At 36.4% G+C, this 20694-nt stretch overlaps 1 protein-coding gene across 9 annotated transcripts in view; it reads left to right on the top strand.

Moving 5' to 3' along the window:
- Window positions 1–20694, top strand: part of WDFY3 (WD repeat and FYVE domain containing 3) — a 280919-nt gene that overhangs the window by 202339 nt on the left and 57886 nt on the right. For 8 of the 9 annotated variants that reach the window (XM_053666391.1, XM_053666398.1, XM_053666395.1 and 5 more), the window contains 11 exons: window positions 376–510; window positions 2948–3127; window positions 4470–4703; window positions 7358–7457; window positions 9740–9900; window positions 10945–11174; window positions 12286–12395; window positions 14010–14192; window positions 15045–15202; window positions 16274–16351; window positions 17694–17921. In XM_053666391.1, coding sequence (XP_053522366.1) covers window positions 376–510; window positions 2948–3127; window positions 4470–4703; window positions 7358–7457; window positions 9740–9900; window positions 10945–11174; window positions 12286–12395; window positions 14010–14192; window positions 15045–15202; window positions 16274–16351; window positions 17694–17921 — 1797 coding nt within the window. The remainder of the gene's footprint in view (window positions 1–375; window positions 511–2947; window positions 3128–4469; window positions 4704–7357; window positions 7458–9739; window positions 9901–10944; window positions 11175–12285; window positions 12396–14009; window positions 14193–15044; window positions 15203–16273; window positions 16352–17693; window positions 17922–20694) is intronic. The other variant, XM_053666393.1, reaches the window with a different exon arrangement.

Raw genomic sequence — 20694 nt, 5'->3', positions numbered from 1 at the left:
GCTATGAATAAATCTCCTCAAACTGATTTTTATTTTGTCAAATCTTATCTGTATATAATCCAAAAGTGAATTAGATCTTCTAGCTAATTAGCACATGTTCTTTTTGTTCGTTTGTTTCTTTTGGAGAAAAAAGTAGAAAACAATGTTTTTAACATAGGGACCCAATATAGGAAGATACATAAATTCACTTCTCTTTTGTAAATGTAAAAATGAGTTTTAAAATATAGGAAGGAGGAGTGCTAGGTCTCTATTTCTTCATCATTGCTCACTTTGAAAAAACTAACTAGTTTCAAAGAAATCGTGGAATGTTAGAACTTCTGAGGGTATCTACTGAAAAAAATTGTCAGTGGCTAATCTTCACTTTCATTTCTGCAGTTTGATTTAGATTCCATTTGGACATTTATCTTCGGAGTTCCCGCCTCCAGTGGAACTGTGGTCTCTTCTATTCATAATGTGTGCACTGAAGCTGCTTTTTTATTACTGGGAATGCTCCGCAGCATGCTGAATTCAGTAAGTTTACTGAGATACTGACACCTGTTGATAGGTCTCTTGCTTGTGATATTTTTTAAAAAATGGAGGGATCCTTTGGAAACATAGCTATGTATTTATAGCATAGTCTCTGGAACCTACGTCAACCTTTCTATTTTGTTATCTCCAATATAATAACGAACTATACAGTTGTTAAGACCATTAAGACTGGAACTCTGCCTGAGTTCAGATCCCTTCTTTGATACTTAAGACATACTAGCCTCTATGTACCTACTCATCCTCATGTATAAATTACTGCTGATAATAGAATATATCCATTATGGTCCTTATGAGGATACAATGATTCATCTGTATTTTGCTGTGTATAATGTGCACCCATGTTTTTAGCCCAAACTTTCAGGGAAAAAATATTTCATTTCAGTTTTTTAATTCAATTTTTCATTTATTTATGTTTAGAAACAAAACTGATCATCGTATTTTAGGGTATTATTTTGCATACAGATATTGTTACAGCTTTCTAGAGTTACACTTTTAATGCATAAGCATAATTTAAAACATTTGCATAGATACAGAATTAGTACTACCCATTTATAATGTGCATCCTTATTTTTCCCTCAAAAAGTTGGGTAAAAAGTACACATTATATACAGCAAGAATATAGTATATACACAAACCACTTATAAGAGTGGCTGGTATATAGTAGGTATTTCATAGGTGTTAATTGATATTATTAGTGTTAAAATATATATTACATTGTATACATTTATATATTGACTATAATAAATATATGTTGTATTATGTCCTTCTGATAATATTATTTGAAATTTTAAAATTACTTTTATTGAGGTTAAAAATCAGTACAAGTTTGTATTTGTTTTTCCTATTCTAATTATTTTTATCTTAGATATGAAGAATTTAAAGAGTAAATGACAAAATATACATTTCTGTCTATCTTAACAGGAATACTATGAACAGTAATTTAATTTGTATATACAATTTAGGATCACACTGTAAGAAGATGAGAATCTTTGGATTACATGTACATGACAGTTCTAATTTTAGTCAAAACTATTATGTCATTTTAGAAAAGAACATTACTATCACATGTATTAATATAGAATGCTTTGGGATTTTTGTTTTGGTTCCTCTTCATAAACTAATATAAACTTCTAAGTTCAATAAAAGCTAGTCCTTGGGGAAGTATCAAAGGATAGGCATTGTTTAGGTATATTATGTTTTTGTTACATTTTCATCATCATTCTGTATGTCTCCTGTACTCTGACTCTAGTCACCAAGTATGTGGGGGCTTTTGTCACAGTAGGTGGCTGTCCTACAATTTAATTCAGTGTGGACATTATTACCAGGAAATAGCATTAGGCTCCACAGGTTAAGGAGTCCTTCCCACAAGATGGGCTCCACACTGCAGGCAACAATCACCAGTCCAAGTTGTGGCCTGTGCTCCTGATCTGCAGCTATAAATTGGAGGATTTCATGATTCAGAAAAATGTTTTACTTACTAGATTACCAGTTTATTATAAGCGGATATGACTCAGGAAAATCCAGATGGAAGAAATACATAGAGCAAGATATGTGGGGAGGAACATGGAGCTTTTATTCTGTACCTGCCCTGCCACTCCCCCAGCACTTCTATGTGTCCCCCAGGAGCTATTGGAATTTGGGTTTTCAGGGAGGCTTCATTACATAGCACGGTTGATTAAGTCATTGGCACTGGTGATTGAGCTCAGTCTGCAGCCTCCCTGGAAGTTGAGAGATGGGGACCTCCAGGACTGAACGTTCCACCCTTTCATCATGTGGTTGGTTCCCTTTGCAGCCCCTACCCTGAGAGCCTTCCCAAAAGGCACCTCATTAACATAAACTCAGCTGTGGTTGAAAGAGCCATATTATGATTAACAGAAGACACTTTTATACCCTTTATCACTCTGGACATTCTAAAGGTTTTAGAAGCTATGTGCCAAGAATGGGATGAAGACCTAATACATATTTCTCATTATAAATTACAGTATCACAGTTGTATAGTGGTTAAAAGCATTGTAATTGTCATTTTACTTATGACAGCAAGAGGCTCAAAAAGCTGAAGCAACTTAACTTCCCCATCTTGTATCTCACTCCCAACTCAGACATGATGGAGAGTGGGGCAGCTCTGTGGATAGTTCAGCCACTGTTGTCACCAGCTATGCTCATGTTGACAAGTGAATAATCTAAACCACTGACTCATTACTGAGCTGTGAGCACTCCAATGAAGAGACAAACATCCTGTCATGTTTAGGGGTATTGTTTGGGGTTTTTTTTAGTCTATTTCAAGTTTTATTGTTTGTGTTTTATAAAAGAGCTATGAACCTAGTTTTAGAAGAGTAGTGAATAGTGCATTTTTTTTAAAAGTAGATTCTAGCAGTGTCAGTTTTTCTAACATACTATTTATTTCTTGTCCTTATGACAGCCTTGGCAATCAGAAGAAGAGGGATCTTGGCTCCGAGAATATCCTGTGACCCTCATGCAGTTCTTTAGATACTTGTATCACAATGTTCCAGACCTGGCCTCCATGTGGATGAGCCCGGACTTCCTGTGTGCATTAGCAGCCACAGTGTTCCCCTTCAACATTCGCCCTTACTCCGAGATGGTAGGAAAGGGGGAGGAAAATGTCAAACTGGTATTTTGCTTTGGTGGTTAGCAGATTTTTATTTTATGCCAGTCTTTTAAGCTTCTGAGTGAGTTACAGTTTCATAACTTTCTACTTCACCTCTTACATCATTATGTGGTGTCTAGCTCCCCACATTTTCCTGCTTTCCCCAAAATAACTCTACTTCCTGTTCTCATTTGCCGTATTTTGTAAGTTCCTTGTTAGTACTTCCTTCTCCCAGTAGCTGTGAACCCATTTCTTATTTTATGTGATGATATAGCTATGTAGTTGTGAAATGTTGTTCCAGGTTACAGAATTCTGGTCAAACCAGACTTATCTCTACTTTATTTATTAATCTAGGAGTAATGCATTTTCTAGATTTAGGCTATACTAAATCTTCATAAAAAGATACATTATCTTCATAAAAAAATGAAGTATGTTTGTCCTTTTTGTTCAACTTATTTCTTTGAACTTTTTCATATTTTGTACTGAGCTTAATAGAAAATTATTAGACTGCATTCACATATACTATAGATACTTCTTTTGTCCTTTTAAACAAGCCCAAAAGACAGTTATTCCTCTATAGTAGTTCGAAGTTCTTGATGTTTCCTCTTATTTCCATCTCTTACTCTGGGCCCGGAATAAACTAAGTTCTTTGTACTAATTTTTCTTCATGTATAAAGCTGAAATATTCATTCTACAACTGTAGGAATTTTTAGGATAAATACAAGTATAGCGCATGACTTAACCACCATGGCTTGTTTATAATTTTGAAATTCTCATTTTTGGTAAAATAGACCTTCAGCAATACCTCAGTGTCTTGCCTTGTCGGCATCTTGTACAGTGTATTTTAGCCCCCTTTTCTTTTTCTTTTGGCTCAAAATTGTCACTAGTTTTGTATTTTTAATTTATTTGGGGTTTTTTAGGTACCACCATTACGCCAGGTCTTTATCTGAAATATGATGTTTGACTTCTCAGGTCTATTTTAAATATGCAAATGTAGTTAATCTCATTTTATTTCATTTATTTTAAGTGCAGCTATCCACAGAAGAGATAAAATTCAGCATAAAACAGGTACACAGTTAGTGGGCAGTGAGTAGTTTCATATTAGAAAGAGATGTGTTGAGTAGCCATGGCACACAGTGACGTACAGTACCCAATCACTGCCTCAAAGGAGGGGCTGAGTAAAGCAAAGCAAAGTGCTGGTCAAATAGCTTAATAGGAGGTAGGCGTTCAAGGAAAATACTGTTGCTGCCGCAGTTTAGTTTTTTGGAAACATGGAAGTGAAAACATCAAATAAAATTGTATGAGACTAGCATACATTTCCACTTAATTTTACTAGGTGACAGATCTAGATGATGAAGTTGGATCTCCAGCGGAAGAGTTTAAAGCCTTTGCAGCAGACACAGGGATGAACAGAAGCCAGTCTGAGTACTGCAATGTGGGCGCCAAGACATATCTGACCAACCACCCAGCGAAGAAGTTTGTGTTTGACTTCATGCGGGTCTTAATAATAGACAACCTCTGTCTTACCCCTGCGAGCAAGCAGACTCCATTAATTGATCTTTTGTTGGAGGTAAACACAAAGAAACACATTCACATCTGTTTTTTTACAATTAGAACATTCATAATCAAGCCAGTTTTATGCCAAATACCTTTCAGATATCTAATTCTTCTGGGTTGTATAGGCAGAAAATGTCATGGGCTATTAAAAATTTTAATTTCAGTGGGCTATATACCCTATCAATTTATTTCTCTCCTTTTCATCTCTGTAGGTGTGTCCCTTTACCACTTTTCATCAGTCTACCCCTACACCAGGGATTGACAGACTTTTCCTGTTAGGGCCACGTAGTAACTATTTTAAGCTTGAAGATTGTACCATCTCCATCACAGCTAGTTAACAACGCCATTGGCACTAGAAAGCAGCCACAGACATAAACTAATGGGTTTGGATGTGCTACAGTAAAACTTTATCTGCAAAAATAGGCAGAGACTGGATTGGGCCCAGCAGCTTTAGTGTACCAGGGCTCTGAAAAGAACACATTTTACGAAAGATTCAATCAGTGCAGAAGACTAGCTGCTTTTCTCTGAGGAACTTCCTACTGGCTCTTAGCAGAATGGCAACTAAAACTGCACTTTCGTGTGCCCCCTCTAGTGGCTGACACAATTAACTTTTTATTTGAAACTCTAAATCCACCCCAGATGTTTTATCTGATTCATGGGAAAATATCTGGTCAATTTTAAAAGAAATCACTAATATAACTTAGGTTCCAGTCATGTTAAGTATTTTAACTAGGACCACAGTGTTTAATATTGTCGGAAAAATAGTCATTTTCATCAGTAATCTCTGTGGTAGAATTTAAAAGCATGTCTGGTAGGACATGCCCTTGGAAACTTTAGAAATAAGAAAAGAGATGGCCAGCATCTTAGTGCATCAGGTAAGTATTTGAAGCATTCTATGCAAAATGAAAATAACAGTAAAGTTCAGAGGCGGTGTGTGTGACAGGAAGAGCATGGGTTTTGGAGTTAGAAGTGCCTGGTTTGAATTCTGGCCCTATTTGTTCTATGAGTGTTTTAATCTCACTAAGCTAAATTCATTCTCTGGGAAATGATATTATATGCCATCTTGTCTGCATGATTGTTATGAAAGTTAAATATGTGTAAATCACCCAGCAAAAACTATTTTGAGAAATTAAATGTGTGCCAAATACAGCTGTGTGACCTGGGCCAACATCGGTTCTCTTCACCCATTACTGTTTGCCTGTCTTTAAAATGGCATAAAAATGGAACCTGTCTCTAAGGACTGTTGGGAGAATGAAATGAGGTGATACATATGTGTAAGAGGTATAATATAGAATGTAAGAGGTGTAATATAGTGCCTGGCATATAAGACTTACACAATCAAGTGGCCAGTGTTAGCTTACATAAGGGTGTCAGGGAGTCCTCTCCCATCTTCCATTCATCATCGTCCTCTGCTGTCACCACAGGACATCTTACGGAGGGTCAGATGGATTTGCTGCATGTGAACACCACCATGGCAGCAGAAGGAAAGTGCATGAGAACAGATCACAAAGTATTCGAAGGAAAGATAAACTAAGGGGGCCAAGTTGGAGTGTGTTCCTATCTGATACCATAAGCAAGTTTCTGTAGTCTGAGGAGTTTGCGATATTGCAATCAGAATGATAAAGCCCAACACCCTCTTTTTTCAAGGCTTCAGCCCATTATGGAAACACAATATCAAAGACTTTTCCTCCAAGAGCCGAAGTGCTCTCCCATGGGCAGAAGACACCCATGGGCTATTGGACTGTGCACAGGAAGGTTCTGCGTAGTAGCCCAGGCCTCAGGAAGGAGGCTTTGATTCTTTGCAGACTAATGTCTGGCTGCACTATTTTCACAAGGAAGACAGATCTAACAGCCAGAGGCCAGAGCAGATCACAGTGCTTACCATATCTTCATTCTGCTCTGAACTCACCCTGGTTGTCAGGCAGGCCAAGCAGATTTATCTAAAACTGGGGAACAGATTGTAGCACAGTTGCCCTTGTACATTGGTTAACTGTAAAATGGAGACTTTTTTAGTAGAGTTAGAAGAGTATGGTACAGCATGGGAGGCCATGGATTTTGACATCAAAGAAACAGAGGTTTGAAATCCTATTCGTGGCTTGACCAAGTGACTTAACCTTTCAAAGCTTCAATTACCTTACTTTTTAAATGGAGTCCTGGCTGCTGTGGCTCAGTGGAGTGCCAGCCTGCAAACCAAAGGGTTGCCAGTTCAATTCCCAGTCAGGGTACATGCCTGGGTTGTGGGGCCAGGTCCCCATTGGGGGGGGGGTGCATGAGAAACAACCACACTTTGATGTTTCTCTCCCTCTTTCTCCTTCCATTCCCCTCTCTCTAAAAATAAATAAATAAAATGTTTTTTAAAACTCTTTAGTGATTATTCTTTAAAAATAAAGTAAGATATAATAATAGATTATCAGATATTCTAAATTTGTAACATTTAGAATACTACTTTTGAAAGAACTGATTCAAAAGAAGATGATGTTTCATCTTTACTTCATTTTTTAAAATTCTACAGTCACAAATATAAGAAAAAGGGAATAAGAATATTTATCTTGTGTTATTTATCAGTAAGGTTTTTAATATTTTGTTACATTTAGTAATGTAATTATGGTTGAGCCCTTATCTTTATTTAGTTGGTTCTGTTTTCTAATTCTACACTTAATTGATTAGGCTTCCCCTGAAAGATCTACAAGAACTCAGCAAAAAGAATTTCAGACTTACATTTTGGATAGTGTGATGGACCATTTGCTTGCAGCTGATGTGTTATTGGGTATGTTTTATTTTCACTTTAAAAGTATTTATAACCACTTCCTTTCTCTCTAAACCCCAAGTGTACCACTTTTTTAAGTTCATCTATTTTCTGTGCATTTTCAATTCTTCGTGATATTTTTCTATAATGAAGAAAAGGCCCATCCAGCTCTTTCCTTTGAGTCTGGGATAGACATCAACAACAGGAAATAGTATTTAAGGTGGTTGTTCACACCTGTGCACTGCCAGGTGGCAGGAAGAGGGCAAGGGGAAAAATGTTTTTAAAACAGTATTACGTGAACTGTTAAATTTTTATGAACGTCTAATACTTTTTTTTGTATTTTTTCTTTTTCTTTTTTAAAAAATTTTATTTAGTTATTTTTCAAGTACAGTTTTCTATTTCTCCCATCCCAGCCCACCCCGCCCCGTGCTCCCCACCTCCCTCCCATTTCCACCCCCCTTAGTTCTTGTCCCTGTGTCCTTCATACTTGTTCCTCCAAATCCCTCCCCCTTTTTTCCCCTTAAATTTCCTACCCTCCCCTCACCCCTCTGGTCACTGTCCCCTTGTTCTCTACTTTTTACATTAACTTTTTCATTGTAATACTTATAAAGGTAGAGTTCCATGACTTATCACCCAGATAACATGCCTGTATAAAACCTCTCAGAAATGTATTACCAGTACCCCCAGAAATTCCCTCTCTCCCTGACCCAGTTAACAACTCACTGTATTGTCCCAACTTCTAAAACAGGTTCATTTTGCCTGCTTTTGAACTTTGTATAAATGGAATCACAAAGTACATATCCTTTTTAGTTTAGCTTTTTACATTCAATGTTGTATCTGTTGGATTTATTCCTGTTACATGAGGCAAGAGTTCATTGCTATGTAGTATACCATCGTATAAATAGTATATATATCCATTTTACTATTGATGGATATTGGATAGTTTCCAGCTTGAGACAATTAAAAATAAAGCTGCTGTAAACATTCTTGTTCATTCGGGTCACATCTACAGGGCATGGCAAAAATAGCTTTTCAGTTGTGAGTGTGTGGAACCGTTTAAGCTTGTATTATTTATTAATCATTGTGTTATTTTTTATATGAACAACTGTAAACCTACAGTTCCCCACTCTGTACGTACAATATTTGTAAATATCTGTTGAGTATATACCTATGAATGGAATTGTTGAGTCGTAAGTATGTAAATGTTATTCTTTAGGATGGCTTCCAGGACATAAATTGAAAACACATTATTTTTTTTTCTGAATGTCTCTATCTACTTACAATAAAAGTATAAAATCTGTACATTTACAGTGGAGCTAATATTTATATGTAAAATAAGGATCAAATTTAAAGAAGGAAAAAGTAACAACTCAGTATATTGTTACTTGAGTTCCTGGCAATAATATTAATCATAGAACCTCCATATTATTAAATTACCAGGTTTTTACAAAGTAATTTGCCAAGAAATCTTTAGTATTGACTTAACATGCAACTTCCAAATCATTGTGTGAAGTCAACCTTTGTTTTTATCACTTGCGATACTATTAATGTAGTTTTATTTCACTACGTCAAGACAAAATGAAGAATTTTGCATAATGTGGTAATTTAGTGTGGTGGGAATAATCACTTATCAGAGGCTCTATAACTTCTTGAAATGATGGGTTTAGAGGGGGCATTCTAAGCCTGAAGAATTAGTCCTGAAGCAGTAGAAGCAACGTGTACCTAGTAAGAACCTGAAGACACTGCGGTAGCTTTACAAAAGAGATGTTGCTATGGCAGTCATGGAGGGGGCAAAAGGCAGCCCTTGGACCACCACACTGATCGCACTTCATTATTCACAAGTCTGAGCCTCTCTTCTGCCTGCATTTCTTCATCACTATTAACGACTTACTGCACAGTCGAGGGTTTTGTTTAATGGTTTGTTTTACCCTTTCTTAGTTTACAAAATCAATTTACACCTAATAAACTGCCTTAACTTTTCTCTGAAATGAAGATCACCTGTCACTCACAGTTTAAGTTGAAGAGCTTTTTGCTTATCACAGACTGTCTTAAGGCAGTAGACTTCACCGTCTCAGCCTATAATGCTTTTATCCTGCAGAGGTTATTCTTCCAACATTTATCGTGATTTCTAGCCATGAACATCAGTTATGAGAGTGGTACATGAGAACTACTGGTCTTACTTCTCAGTGTAGTATGTGTACTCATCTTGCCTTAGCCTGATTTGTTTGAGGATCTGGTCTTATGCTGGTAGATATCAATTCTCTTAGACATCTTTTTTCTTTCATCTTGTTTCTGGAATTTAGGGGAAGATGCATCTCTACCTATTACCAGTGGAGGAAGCTACCAGGTATTGGTGAACAATGTGTTTTACTTCACACAACGTGTGGTGGACAAGCTTTGGCAAGGCATGTTCAACAAAGAATCTAAACTTCTCATAGATTTTATAATTCAACTAATTGCACAGGTAATCAGTTGTCACTATTACTTATAGATTATGTGTTTTCTGATTGAAAAACTAATAAGATAATGAATGTTAACATTTAACACAAAACTCAGCTTATTAAAAGTGAGTAAAAAAGGTAGACCTGTGACCCTTTCACCCTTAACCATACCTGACACCAGTGTGTCCCTTGTGAGAGTGTCTGGTTTTCTCAAGCTGTGGGCTCTCATTATCTCCCCACAGGCATTGCTGTTTGCTGCCGAGATAGCTAGATAGTTTCCTTTTAATTTAAATGATTTAAGTTAATAAAGTTTGGTAAGTTTTTTATAGAATGATACATTCGTGTATAAAGGCTAACAGAGCATGAAAGAGTTGATGTCAAAGGAATCTTCTCTTGTAATGGAATCTTTACAGAGTCCATTGTGGTCCTTGTTCCTTTAAAGATGCTATTTTAATGTGTGTTGGTGGTAGCTTTGGCTAAGGAATATTGGCCTGGTTTGGCAAGAGTGATTAATATTATTCAGTACTTAATGTAGAAAGTAGGCAAGACTTTTATCATGTTTTATTAGCATATGGTGCATAGTTTTTTTTGTGTGTGTCACTTAAGAATTCTCTTAAGAGTTAAATTTGTATTTAAGCTAAAGAGAAAAGCTCTCAAGTCAGGGTTTGAAACTGGAATGTCCACAGTTTTTTTTACTAAAAATTTGGGGTAATTTTTTTCAGTAATTTTGAGTAGAGATCATTTATCCTAACAGAACTTGTGCGGTAGAAGACTCTGCCCTGACGGCACTTCCTCACGTTCTTGGGGAGACTGCTCTGCCCCATGGGAGTGTCAGCAACTCTCCTCCAGCACATGTGGTTTCACATAGCACTCATCACATTAAATTATAGTATCTCCTAGATTCTAAACCCCATAATAGCAAGAGCTTTATATTTTTTAACTTAGCACCCCAGTACTTAGCATGTCATCTGGTACATAACAAACTGAGTAAGTGTTCACATGTGAGTGATAAGCAGATCTTTTGTGTTTGGCCATTTTACTGAATAAAGTATCTTTCATACCTTTAGTCAAAGAGAAGATCACAGGGATTGTCACTGGATGCTGTTTATCACTGCCTCAATAGGACCATCTTGTACCAGTTTTCACGGGCACACAAAACTGTCCCACAGCAAGTAGCTCTCCTTGATTCACTCAGGGTCCTGACTGTAAACAGGAACTTGATCCTGGGACCTGGGAACCATGATCAAGAATTCATCAGCTGTCTAGCTCACTGCCTTATTAATCTTCATGTTGGAAGGTAATTCCTTTAGTTTCAGTTTGTCACCTTGAATTTGTCTTTGATGTTACTTCACCAGAGTTTTTTGTTTTATTTTTATCGATAATAACATTTCTTTTTCCTTTAATCTCAGTTTTATTTAAAACTGTATGCAAAAGGTAAAAGACAAGTGTTGCATTTTTGCAGTGAAATGAATATTTTCCTTTAATTTTCTGTATCTTTAAGTTTTTCGTTAGTCACCATATGTCACATATATAATTTTAAAAAGTAAGTTTGCTTTTAAAGTAAATACACATTATTGGAAGTTCAGAGGATTATAAAGAAAGAATGCAATGAATAAATACAATGGCATATACTGAGTGAATGAAATTAGTATTTTTCCATTGATTGTTTTCACAGATACTTCTTTAATGTCTGCTGGTGTCCAGGAATTGAATTAGTGACCAGGATGTGAGCAAGAGGGACCCTGTGTCAGGGTCTTGGAGCATGTAGTCTTCAAGGGTAGGGCAGTTAACTAAGCAAGCACAGTCGGGTGTGCTGAGTGCTCTGCTAGAAGCTAGAAGCAAGGTGCTTTGGGAGCCTGTTAACAGGTACCCCTAATCTGGAAGAAGCACCTGCTGAATTGCATCTTGAAAATTGTCAAGGAGGTGGTTAACCCTCTTAAAGAGGTCAAGGAAGAGTGATGTAGAAAGAAAGAGCCATCTATGTGATTGCTCAGAGGGAAGGAGTCATGAGGCACATGTGGGAAACCGAGTACTTCAGTGCTGCTGGAGGAAAGAGTGCTGCAGTAGGAGACTGGAGAGGGGGCAGGATGCACAGCCCTCGGAGGAGAACATTCTTAAATGAACTTTTTGTAATTTTTAGGTAAAAATGTTCATCAAAAAGCATTTTGAATATTAGGATGTTCATCTTGATGCTATAGTTCAGTTACTTTTAGTCAAGTGGATTTGTGAGCACATGCCTTAAAATGGCATTTTTATTACAAACTGGACATTTGTGTATCTGCTGAGTGTATGTCTGTCAATTATGGAGCTTTGTAATGGAGCCAGCCTTGTGTCTTCAAAGAATAGTTAGTAGGGTTTTTTAGCTACCGTCATTTTCTTCATACAGTTTAAACTGATTAATTTTTCAGCAACGTGGATGGATTTGGACTGGAAGCAGAAGCCCGCATGACTACATGGCACATTATGATCCCCTCTGACATTGAACCAGATGGTGGGTATAGCCAAGATATTAGTGAAGGTTAGTACCTCAACTTTTTCCCCCTTCCTTCTCACTCATTAATTAACAACATTGAAAACCAGTCTCCCAGTAGGACATACCTATACATACACTGATACCCCCATCAACATATACCATCATGTGGCTGTGCATGTGCCAAGGTGGGAAAGCCACTAACCACTGATCTCTCTGTACCTCAATAATTTGTAGTAACATTGGGAGACTTAATGATATTTACATTTGCACAATTAATAGTGCTGACACTAACTTGGCACTTAACCTAAAGAGAGCTGCCTGTTGGTAAAGTTAGGCATATTACATTAGAGGTAAATGTTGCCTGAGGCAGATTGTCAGTACTATCATTTTTCTTTTTAGTCTCTCTCTATTTTTAATTTAGTTTTCTGTTGATTTTGTGTTATGCATGCAAGTCTTTGGGTGGATTGATTTCTTCTTACCACATTGTTTAGTAAAAAAGATGAGATAATTACAGTTGTGTTTGTCTCCCCAGCAATGCAGTGTGGGAGTTTTGCATATGATTTTGTGCTTTGGGAGTCCAGCAGTCATTTAAGCATTAATTTAATTCTGTCTTCTTTCACCAAAAGTTCTTGAATCCCAAACACTGAGGACACAGTGATTATTTTTAGCCCCTCCCTTGCATCCCTCAAGGAACTGACAGTTAAGACCATTGGTTCTCAAAGCAAGGTTCTCAGACTAGCAACGTCATCATCGCTTGGGAACTTGTTAGAAAAGCAGACTCTCTGACCTCACTCAGAACTACCGAGTCAGACCTCCAGCTGACCCCGATGCTTGCTGAAGATTGACTGGTCTAGAGCAGGGATCAGACAAATTAGCAAGGAGTCCAAAGCAAGAGAGAATTTAATAGTAAAAACTTTTTAAAAAAATTTATTTTTTCCTTTTGCAAAATATTCAAGAACAACTTAAAAAAAATAAAAACTCCCGTTGCAGAGCTTCTTAAGCAGTGTTCACTTGCTATAGCCACTCTGTACTGCATCCTCACTAAGGTCTCAGAACTCCCCAGACGTATAATGAGAAGGGTAAGAATGAAATCTTTCTGTGGTTTCATTAGGTATTTTATTTTAATCAGAATGCTAATACACTGTTATGAATTAGTGTATTACGAACCTTCAGCTTAAAGCCTTTTACCCTTTTAATTATATTCCTTCATGGAACAGGAAAAAAAGTAAATTAAAAAAAAGAACAACTTAGTTTTGAGCTTACCTTAAATATTGAGGTCTAAAAGTTTTTAATGAGGGAAATGTTCTTTCCTTATATAAAAGAAGCCAGATAATGAAATATATATATAATTTCCAATTTTATAAATAAAAATACACTCTTTTTCATGAACATAAATTTGTTCTTTGTTTTGGGGTTTTTTTTAGTTGTCCAAGTAGCCAGCCACATTTTGGGTTCCTGAATAATAATCCCATTTGCTGGTCTGGATAGGATATGAAGCGTTTTCTTCTCCTTCTCCTTCTTCTCCTTCTTCTTCTTCTCTTTCTTCCTTTCTTCGTTTTGACAAGTACTATACTTTAAATTCTTAGCTGAAATTCATGAAGAAAAAATACTAACTGTATATTGTGTTTTTGATCAGTTGTTTTTTTCCCCACTTCCTAGGGCGTCAGCTTCTCATAAAAGCTGTGAATAGAGTTTGGACTGAATTGATACATAGTAAGAAGCAAGCCTTGGAGGAGCTTTTCAAAGTCACTCTGCCTGTGAATGAAAGGGGCCACGTGGACATAGCTATAGCAAGGCCACTCATTGAGGAGGCTGGTTTGAAGTGCTGGCAGAATCATTTGGGTGAGAAAGTCTACAGCGATCATGTGACCAAGAGATTTACACATGGCTGTTCTATATGGGTGCACTTTAGATTTGTAATGAAAACTTTCTGAAAGGCTATTTTGATAGCAGTAGAAGTAACAAGTAAAAGTCAATACAATATAATCCATTGTAGGGTGGTTATGCCAAGATACAGTTTTTCTTCTCAGATTTTTTTTAAGTCTAAGGTGTGTTATATATCAGGCATCTATGAGTTTGGAAAATAATGCACTGCTTGCAGCTTTAGTATGCTCACCATCTTGGCTATAAGGTCTACAGTTCCCTATCTTTAATTCTCAACTTCAACAAACCCCCAAAACTTAATTTTTTTCATTATTTTGGTCCCAAAATTCACTTAGTAGCAAAAAGTAACCTATATTTATTTTCTGTAGAAATGTTAACATGTTAAATTTTGGTTCACCTCTGTAGACCCTGTGGTAGTATTATATAATATTTAGGATATGTACCATATTGTCTTATTGAAAATTCAGACCATTCTAAATTTCAAAGCATACCCAGCACCAAAGATTTTAGTCAGGGGATTGTGATTGGTATGAACACAGAAACTGATTTCATTAATTTGCATATTACTGGAGAGCTATGAAGTTGCAACCAAATGTAAATTCAGCTGCTATAATAATTGTCAAGCAGCCATCCTTATCCAAGATCACCAATAAGTAAATGTATAATAGCTAGGAGACTTTCTGCATCTATGCTGTAAACTGCTTTTGATTACCACAGAATTGTGGTTTGTCACCGTGATACAAAAGTATTAAAAATAAAACTAATACATGCATGGAGAAATTGTAAAGTAATCTAATTTTAATTTCCTAGCCCATGAAAAGAAATGCATAAGCCGAGGAGAAGCTTTAATCCCCACCACCCAATCCAAGCTGTCCCGTGTCAGCAGTGGCTTTGGTCTTTCCAAGTTGACAGGATCAAGAAGGAACCGGAAAGAAAGTGGTCTCAATAAACACAGTCTTTCCACCCAGGTACATTGTTTAGTTTCATTGATGATATTATTAGAAATCTATATTTTAGTGTTGAGTTGTAATGTTTTTATAATACACTTAACATGTACAAGCAAATGATTTGAAATGAACTTTTCTACATTTTTACTTTAGAAGAGAAAAATAACATTATGGGAACTTCTCCCATTTTATGATGAAAAAATTGCATGATGTGTGTTGTGGATTTACATCCATTTTATAAATGGACATAAGATGAGATTCAGATATTGATATAAGACTATCGATAATTTTTACAAACTTGCAGTAATTTTGTTACTGATAATTATAATTTAAAGCAGTGGCAGAACAAAATGCCTTTTAAAAAGGAATCTAATTGTGTATACCTCTGACTGATTTATTTAAACTTCATTGTTAAATTTCTACTTCAGTGTTAATTTCTTCCTCATCATACTTCCTTTGCCACCCCAGAGTCTTAGTGGGAAAGGGTCTGAGGGAAACAGTGTGTATTTGCCCCTCCATGTGTCAGCCTGAGTTCTCTGAGAAGCACACTCTGAGACAGAGTCTGGTGTGCAAGAGTTGATTAGGGCTGCCCTTGTGGTCTTTATGTGTGGAAGCTGGAAGCAGGATTGGTCATGGGGAAGTATCAGGCTACAGTGCAAGTCCAGGGCACCCTCAGCCACCCTAAATAAAACTTTAGGGGTCAGCATGGTCAGACAGAGTTGATGTGGACTGAGCTGAAATAGCTGATCCTGTTTACCCCCAAATCAAGCAGTCATCAGATGTGGGGTGTCCCTCAGCTCTCTGCAGCTGAGATGATCCCTGAAGGGACCGACAGCATTCCTGCAAGCTGGGCAACAAGCGTGTCCTTGAGGGGCATTGGGATGGGGACAGCGTGTAAGCTTTTGTGTTCAGCACACACCCTCCATTAGTTTCATCATGTAAGTAATCTTCTAGGATTTTTTGTGTTTATTTGTAGTGGTGCATTTAACAGAATTTTAAACTAATTGTTCAGCGTTAATTTCAAGGCCAGTTAACTTATTTTTTTCCAGGAAATACATGTATTATTAACCTTCTCTTTCCATCCATTGTTAGGAGATTTCTCAGTGGATGTTTACACATATCGCCGTTGTTCGTGACTTAGTGGACACACAGTATAAGGAATATCAGGAGGTAAGAATGCAGAATCACCATAGTGTTTTGTTTTGCATTGCGTGCGTGGGCCAGGACTCTGTTTCTCCTGATACCCTCCTACCCATTGTAAGCATGAGCTGCGGAACTGCATTCATTGTTAGATGATTTTAATTACCCTTACCAGTAGCTACTGTGGCTATTGGTTTTAAGAAATAAATTCTGAATTTTCTAAAGGCAAATTTGAAATCAGCACAGCTGGATCCTCTTGACATTCAAGAGTGACATACAGCATTGTTCCTAATAAAAATTAAAAAAATACAGATCCCTGTCTTTCAGACTTATCAAGGAGATTGTAAAAATATGCATCAGAGTTACTGAAAAGTCTTTTAAAATTCTAAAAACATAAAGGACTAAAAATAAAGTTTTGTTATTGCAGGAGCTTGGTGATAATGTCAGTAAAAATAAACTCAATGAAAGCTTGTTGGTGAATTGCTTATTACTTTGCAACTTAATCCTAAATATTTTATTTCCAAAACAACTGTTTGTGGGATCTATTAAAGATTTCTGAATGATAAAGTGCTAACATTTTATGGTCATAACACTAAATTAGTTACTATAGGGAATTCGCTACCCATCCCGAACACATAAGTACTACTACGTTGTCTTATAATTTTATGATTATTCATTCAGTAAGGTTTACTATTGGTTGTGTAAAGAGATCTTTATCCTTAGACTTAGATCATATATATATATATATATATATATATATATATATATATATATATTCAACAAATCATTCAATAAGTTATAACCATCTACTGTTAAAAAAATTTAGGTAGAGTTCCCTATCAGATCTGCATGCTTATATTCTTTACCTAAAATCTTTTAAAATGATACAAAGCTTGTCAGTAATCTAGTGTATTGGCAATATTTTTATCTGATTTCCTAGATTTTCTCCTGTTTGTTCTGGTAGCTGCTTTGCAGTTTTGGGGTGGGAGTGGACTCATCCTTAAATTGCCATGTTTTTTTTAATAACTCACACTGGACTAACCATTTCAACATATGTTCATAGGTAGTATTGCCATCTCCCCATGCACTGGTCACATAGTTCCTTCATCTCACTGTTCGGCTGCTCTTACATCCTACCCTGTACACACCTGGTCATTTATTTGGTGCTAAGATAATCACCTTGCACTACCACAAAACCTCACCTTTTCACAAAATTGGTGTCTTGCTTTAACCATAAATAAGTGTAAATTTATATATTGACTGAAATGATAAGGATTGGTTTTACAGATACTAACTTGGTTTTAAGGTGTTTTTAGACTTTTTAATTTTTACTCCTTTTACTCAAAACCCAACCTGGACCCTTTCCTCCCAGCGTCAGCAAAATGCCTTGAAGTACGTGACGGAAGAGTGGTGCCAAATTGAGTATGAGCTGTTGCGGGAGCGAGGGTTATGGGGGCCCCCCATCGGTTCCCATCTGGACAAATGGATGTTGGAGATGACAGAAGGGCCCTGCAGGATGAGGAAGAAAATGGTGCGAAATGATATGTTTTATAACCATTATCCTTACATGCCAGAAACGGAGCAAGAGACAAATGTGGTGGTGAGTATGCAGAATCAAACGTTTGTAATAGTGCTTTCAAGTTATTTTTTTCTTTTTTATAACTATCTTTGCTTATTAGGTCAATTAACTAAAATATTGAATTTTCAAAATTCAGTATACTATGTTAAATTGATAACATCAGGGTGGCGACAGTGGAATAAAAGATGCAGCGGTGAAACAGGGAGACATCACAGTGGAGTGGTTTATGGTTTAGATCACAGTCTACAGCCAGACTGCCTGGATTTAAACCCTGCCTCTGCCCATCCATCTTCCGGGGGGCTTAGTACAGGTCATTCAGCCTCTTCTAGTTTCTGTTTCCTAATGCCTAACGAGGAGAAAATAAGGGTTTCATCTCAAAAGCTGTTAGCAGGGAGGATGAAGTTAGTTAAAATTTGTAAAGTACTTAGAATAGTGCCTGACACAAAATAAGCACTACATGAGGGAGTGTTAAGTGAATTAAATGAATATTGGTACTAAGCAAAATTCTCTGACAAAATGTCAGGAGCTAAAGAGCTAACAAAATGTCAAGAGCTAAAGAACAATAGCCTGAACATACAGATCTTTACAGTTATGTTAAGAATCTTCATCGCCAGCTCCATGGGTTTAAAAGACAGCATTTGCCCAAGTTCCTTGTTATACACACAAATTACCCTTCCCAAATCTTTATTTAGGATCTTTCACCAAAAAAAAATTTGTGTAAGCTGATAATGTTATAGGAATCATGTATTTACATACGAGAAAACACTATCTTTCCCAATAAAGTCACTACAAATTTAAGAAGAGAAAATACAAGGCTACAGCATCTGCTACAGCAGATGCTGAGAATTTAATTGTGAGAATCCTCATAGCAGTTCTAAATAGCAATTCAGCTCATCAGTGTCCAAAAATAATCCTTTGCCTACAAAATGAATAGTGGCTCCCTCCTTAGAATTCACTTTGTCATGGAATCACAGCTTTGGGAATTGGAAGGAGATTTCACAGGTAGTTTCATGCAGTCTCCTAATTCTGTCATGTCAATGTGTGATCAGTTATAAAAACATTATTTGTGGGGTATTTTACTTTTTTGTACCCTGTCTGTGTATTTCCTTCTTAACACCACCTCCTGTTCAGAGTGGCTCCTGTCACGGACAGGGCTGTTCCAGAGATCCCCTGACTTTAGTGTTTCATGATTTCTTTAAAAAAATCCATATTTCTTATCAATAAACATAAGATTCTCATGTTTCCCTTTAATGTCACTTAAAGTTTCAAAAAATATGAGTTTTTAAAAAGATAGTCTGGAAAACGTATTTTAAGATTCTTCCCTTCTCCAAGAACCCGACCACACCCTCTGCTTAACTATCCCTGGACAGAAAGGTTACTAAGGGGATATTTTTCATACTTTGTTTTGCCCTAGTTTTTAGCTGTCTCTAAAAGAAAGTATTCTAAATGAATCTAGTGTAACTCCTATTCCCAGTTAGAAACTCCTATCACTACAAGGAATCATCCACTGAAGAACATATTGGGATGGTTATGCTTGGGTATTTGGTTAATAGAAATCTGAGAGATAAAGTCCAACCACTTGCCCAATGTAATGTTTTGATATATTTTATTTAAAACTTCATTTCAAAACTAAGATTTATAAAGGAGACTTAACACATGGGTCTTTTAATAAGTACTTCAGATCATCTAATGTGAGGCAATTTGCATTGTTCCAATTTTTTTTCTTCTGCCAAAGCCCTGGCTTCATTTACTTGTACTCACTGATTCCACCTCTGTCCTGATGCTACTTCCAGTGCAGGTTGTAGACCTGCTAAGATACAGTCATTTCCAGTTTTTCAGTATAGTTCCCTACAGTCTTCTGTTCTCCAAGCTATTCAGTGCTGTCAAGAATGTCATATGTGGTACAGCTATAACTTAAAATGCTACATAATCTCTAATACCAGGGAATTATAATTGTGAGAAAATGAAACCCATATTTTTGCAAGTTTTACTAGCACCTATTTTTGTCAAAGCGAACCAGCAATATTTTCTCTAATTTTTAGTCTTTTCTCCCCAAATAAATCATTAAGAATTTAAGCCTGATTTGATAACATATTTCTTATTGAATTGATTCTTGTTTAAGTTGCATCCATTCAAGAATACTAAAGTACAGAGTGGAGCAAAAGTAGGTTTACAGTTGGCCAGTATGTGAAACAGTTTATTCTTGTATTAGTATTTATTAATTATTATATTATTTTCCATATGAACAATTGTAAAGCTGTTTTTTGCCAAACCCTATATAAGTGTACTCTCTTAAATATGTGAGTAACTCACTATTTATAGTTCACTGAGGTATATACTTTCTAAGTTATATAACCATATTTCTTTACTGTACCCAGTCCTTTATAGTGTCATTTATTTTACAGACATATATTTGATTTTTATATCAGATAAAAACAAAATAACCTATTAGAGTTTACACTTACAACCTTAATATATCATTAGCATTTTATGTATGAAAAGAAGTTCACCAGCCTGTGAAATCTAAACAGACACTCTCAGAAATAGGTATGTACCAGATGGAACTTAGTGTTTAACCAGATGAGTTATATACTGGGAGAACCAAGGTAGGAGATAACATTTCTAAATAGGAAAGAGCAGCTGGACAGAGGAGACAATTACAGAATGCAGAATTCATGCCCAAGTCTAGGTTTGTCTCTTAGGATGAAGTTTTCTAAAAGAGTAGTTTGCTTTTGCTGGGTTAAAAACTTCTGTAGATATAACATGACATTAAATATCGCTTTTTGTTTTATGG

Source organism: Artibeus jamaicensis, unplaced genomic scaffold, assembly GCF_021234435.1.
Source record: "Artibeus jamaicensis isolate MK-2021 breed Jamaican fruit bat unplaced genomic scaffold, CSHL_Jam_final contig_452, whole genome shotgun sequence".
In the NCBI taxonomy this organism is placed as follows: Eukaryota; Metazoa; Chordata; class Mammalia; order Chiroptera; family Phyllostomidae; genus Artibeus; species Artibeus jamaicensis.
This window is presented reverse-complemented; position numbering and strand designations above follow the sequence as displayed.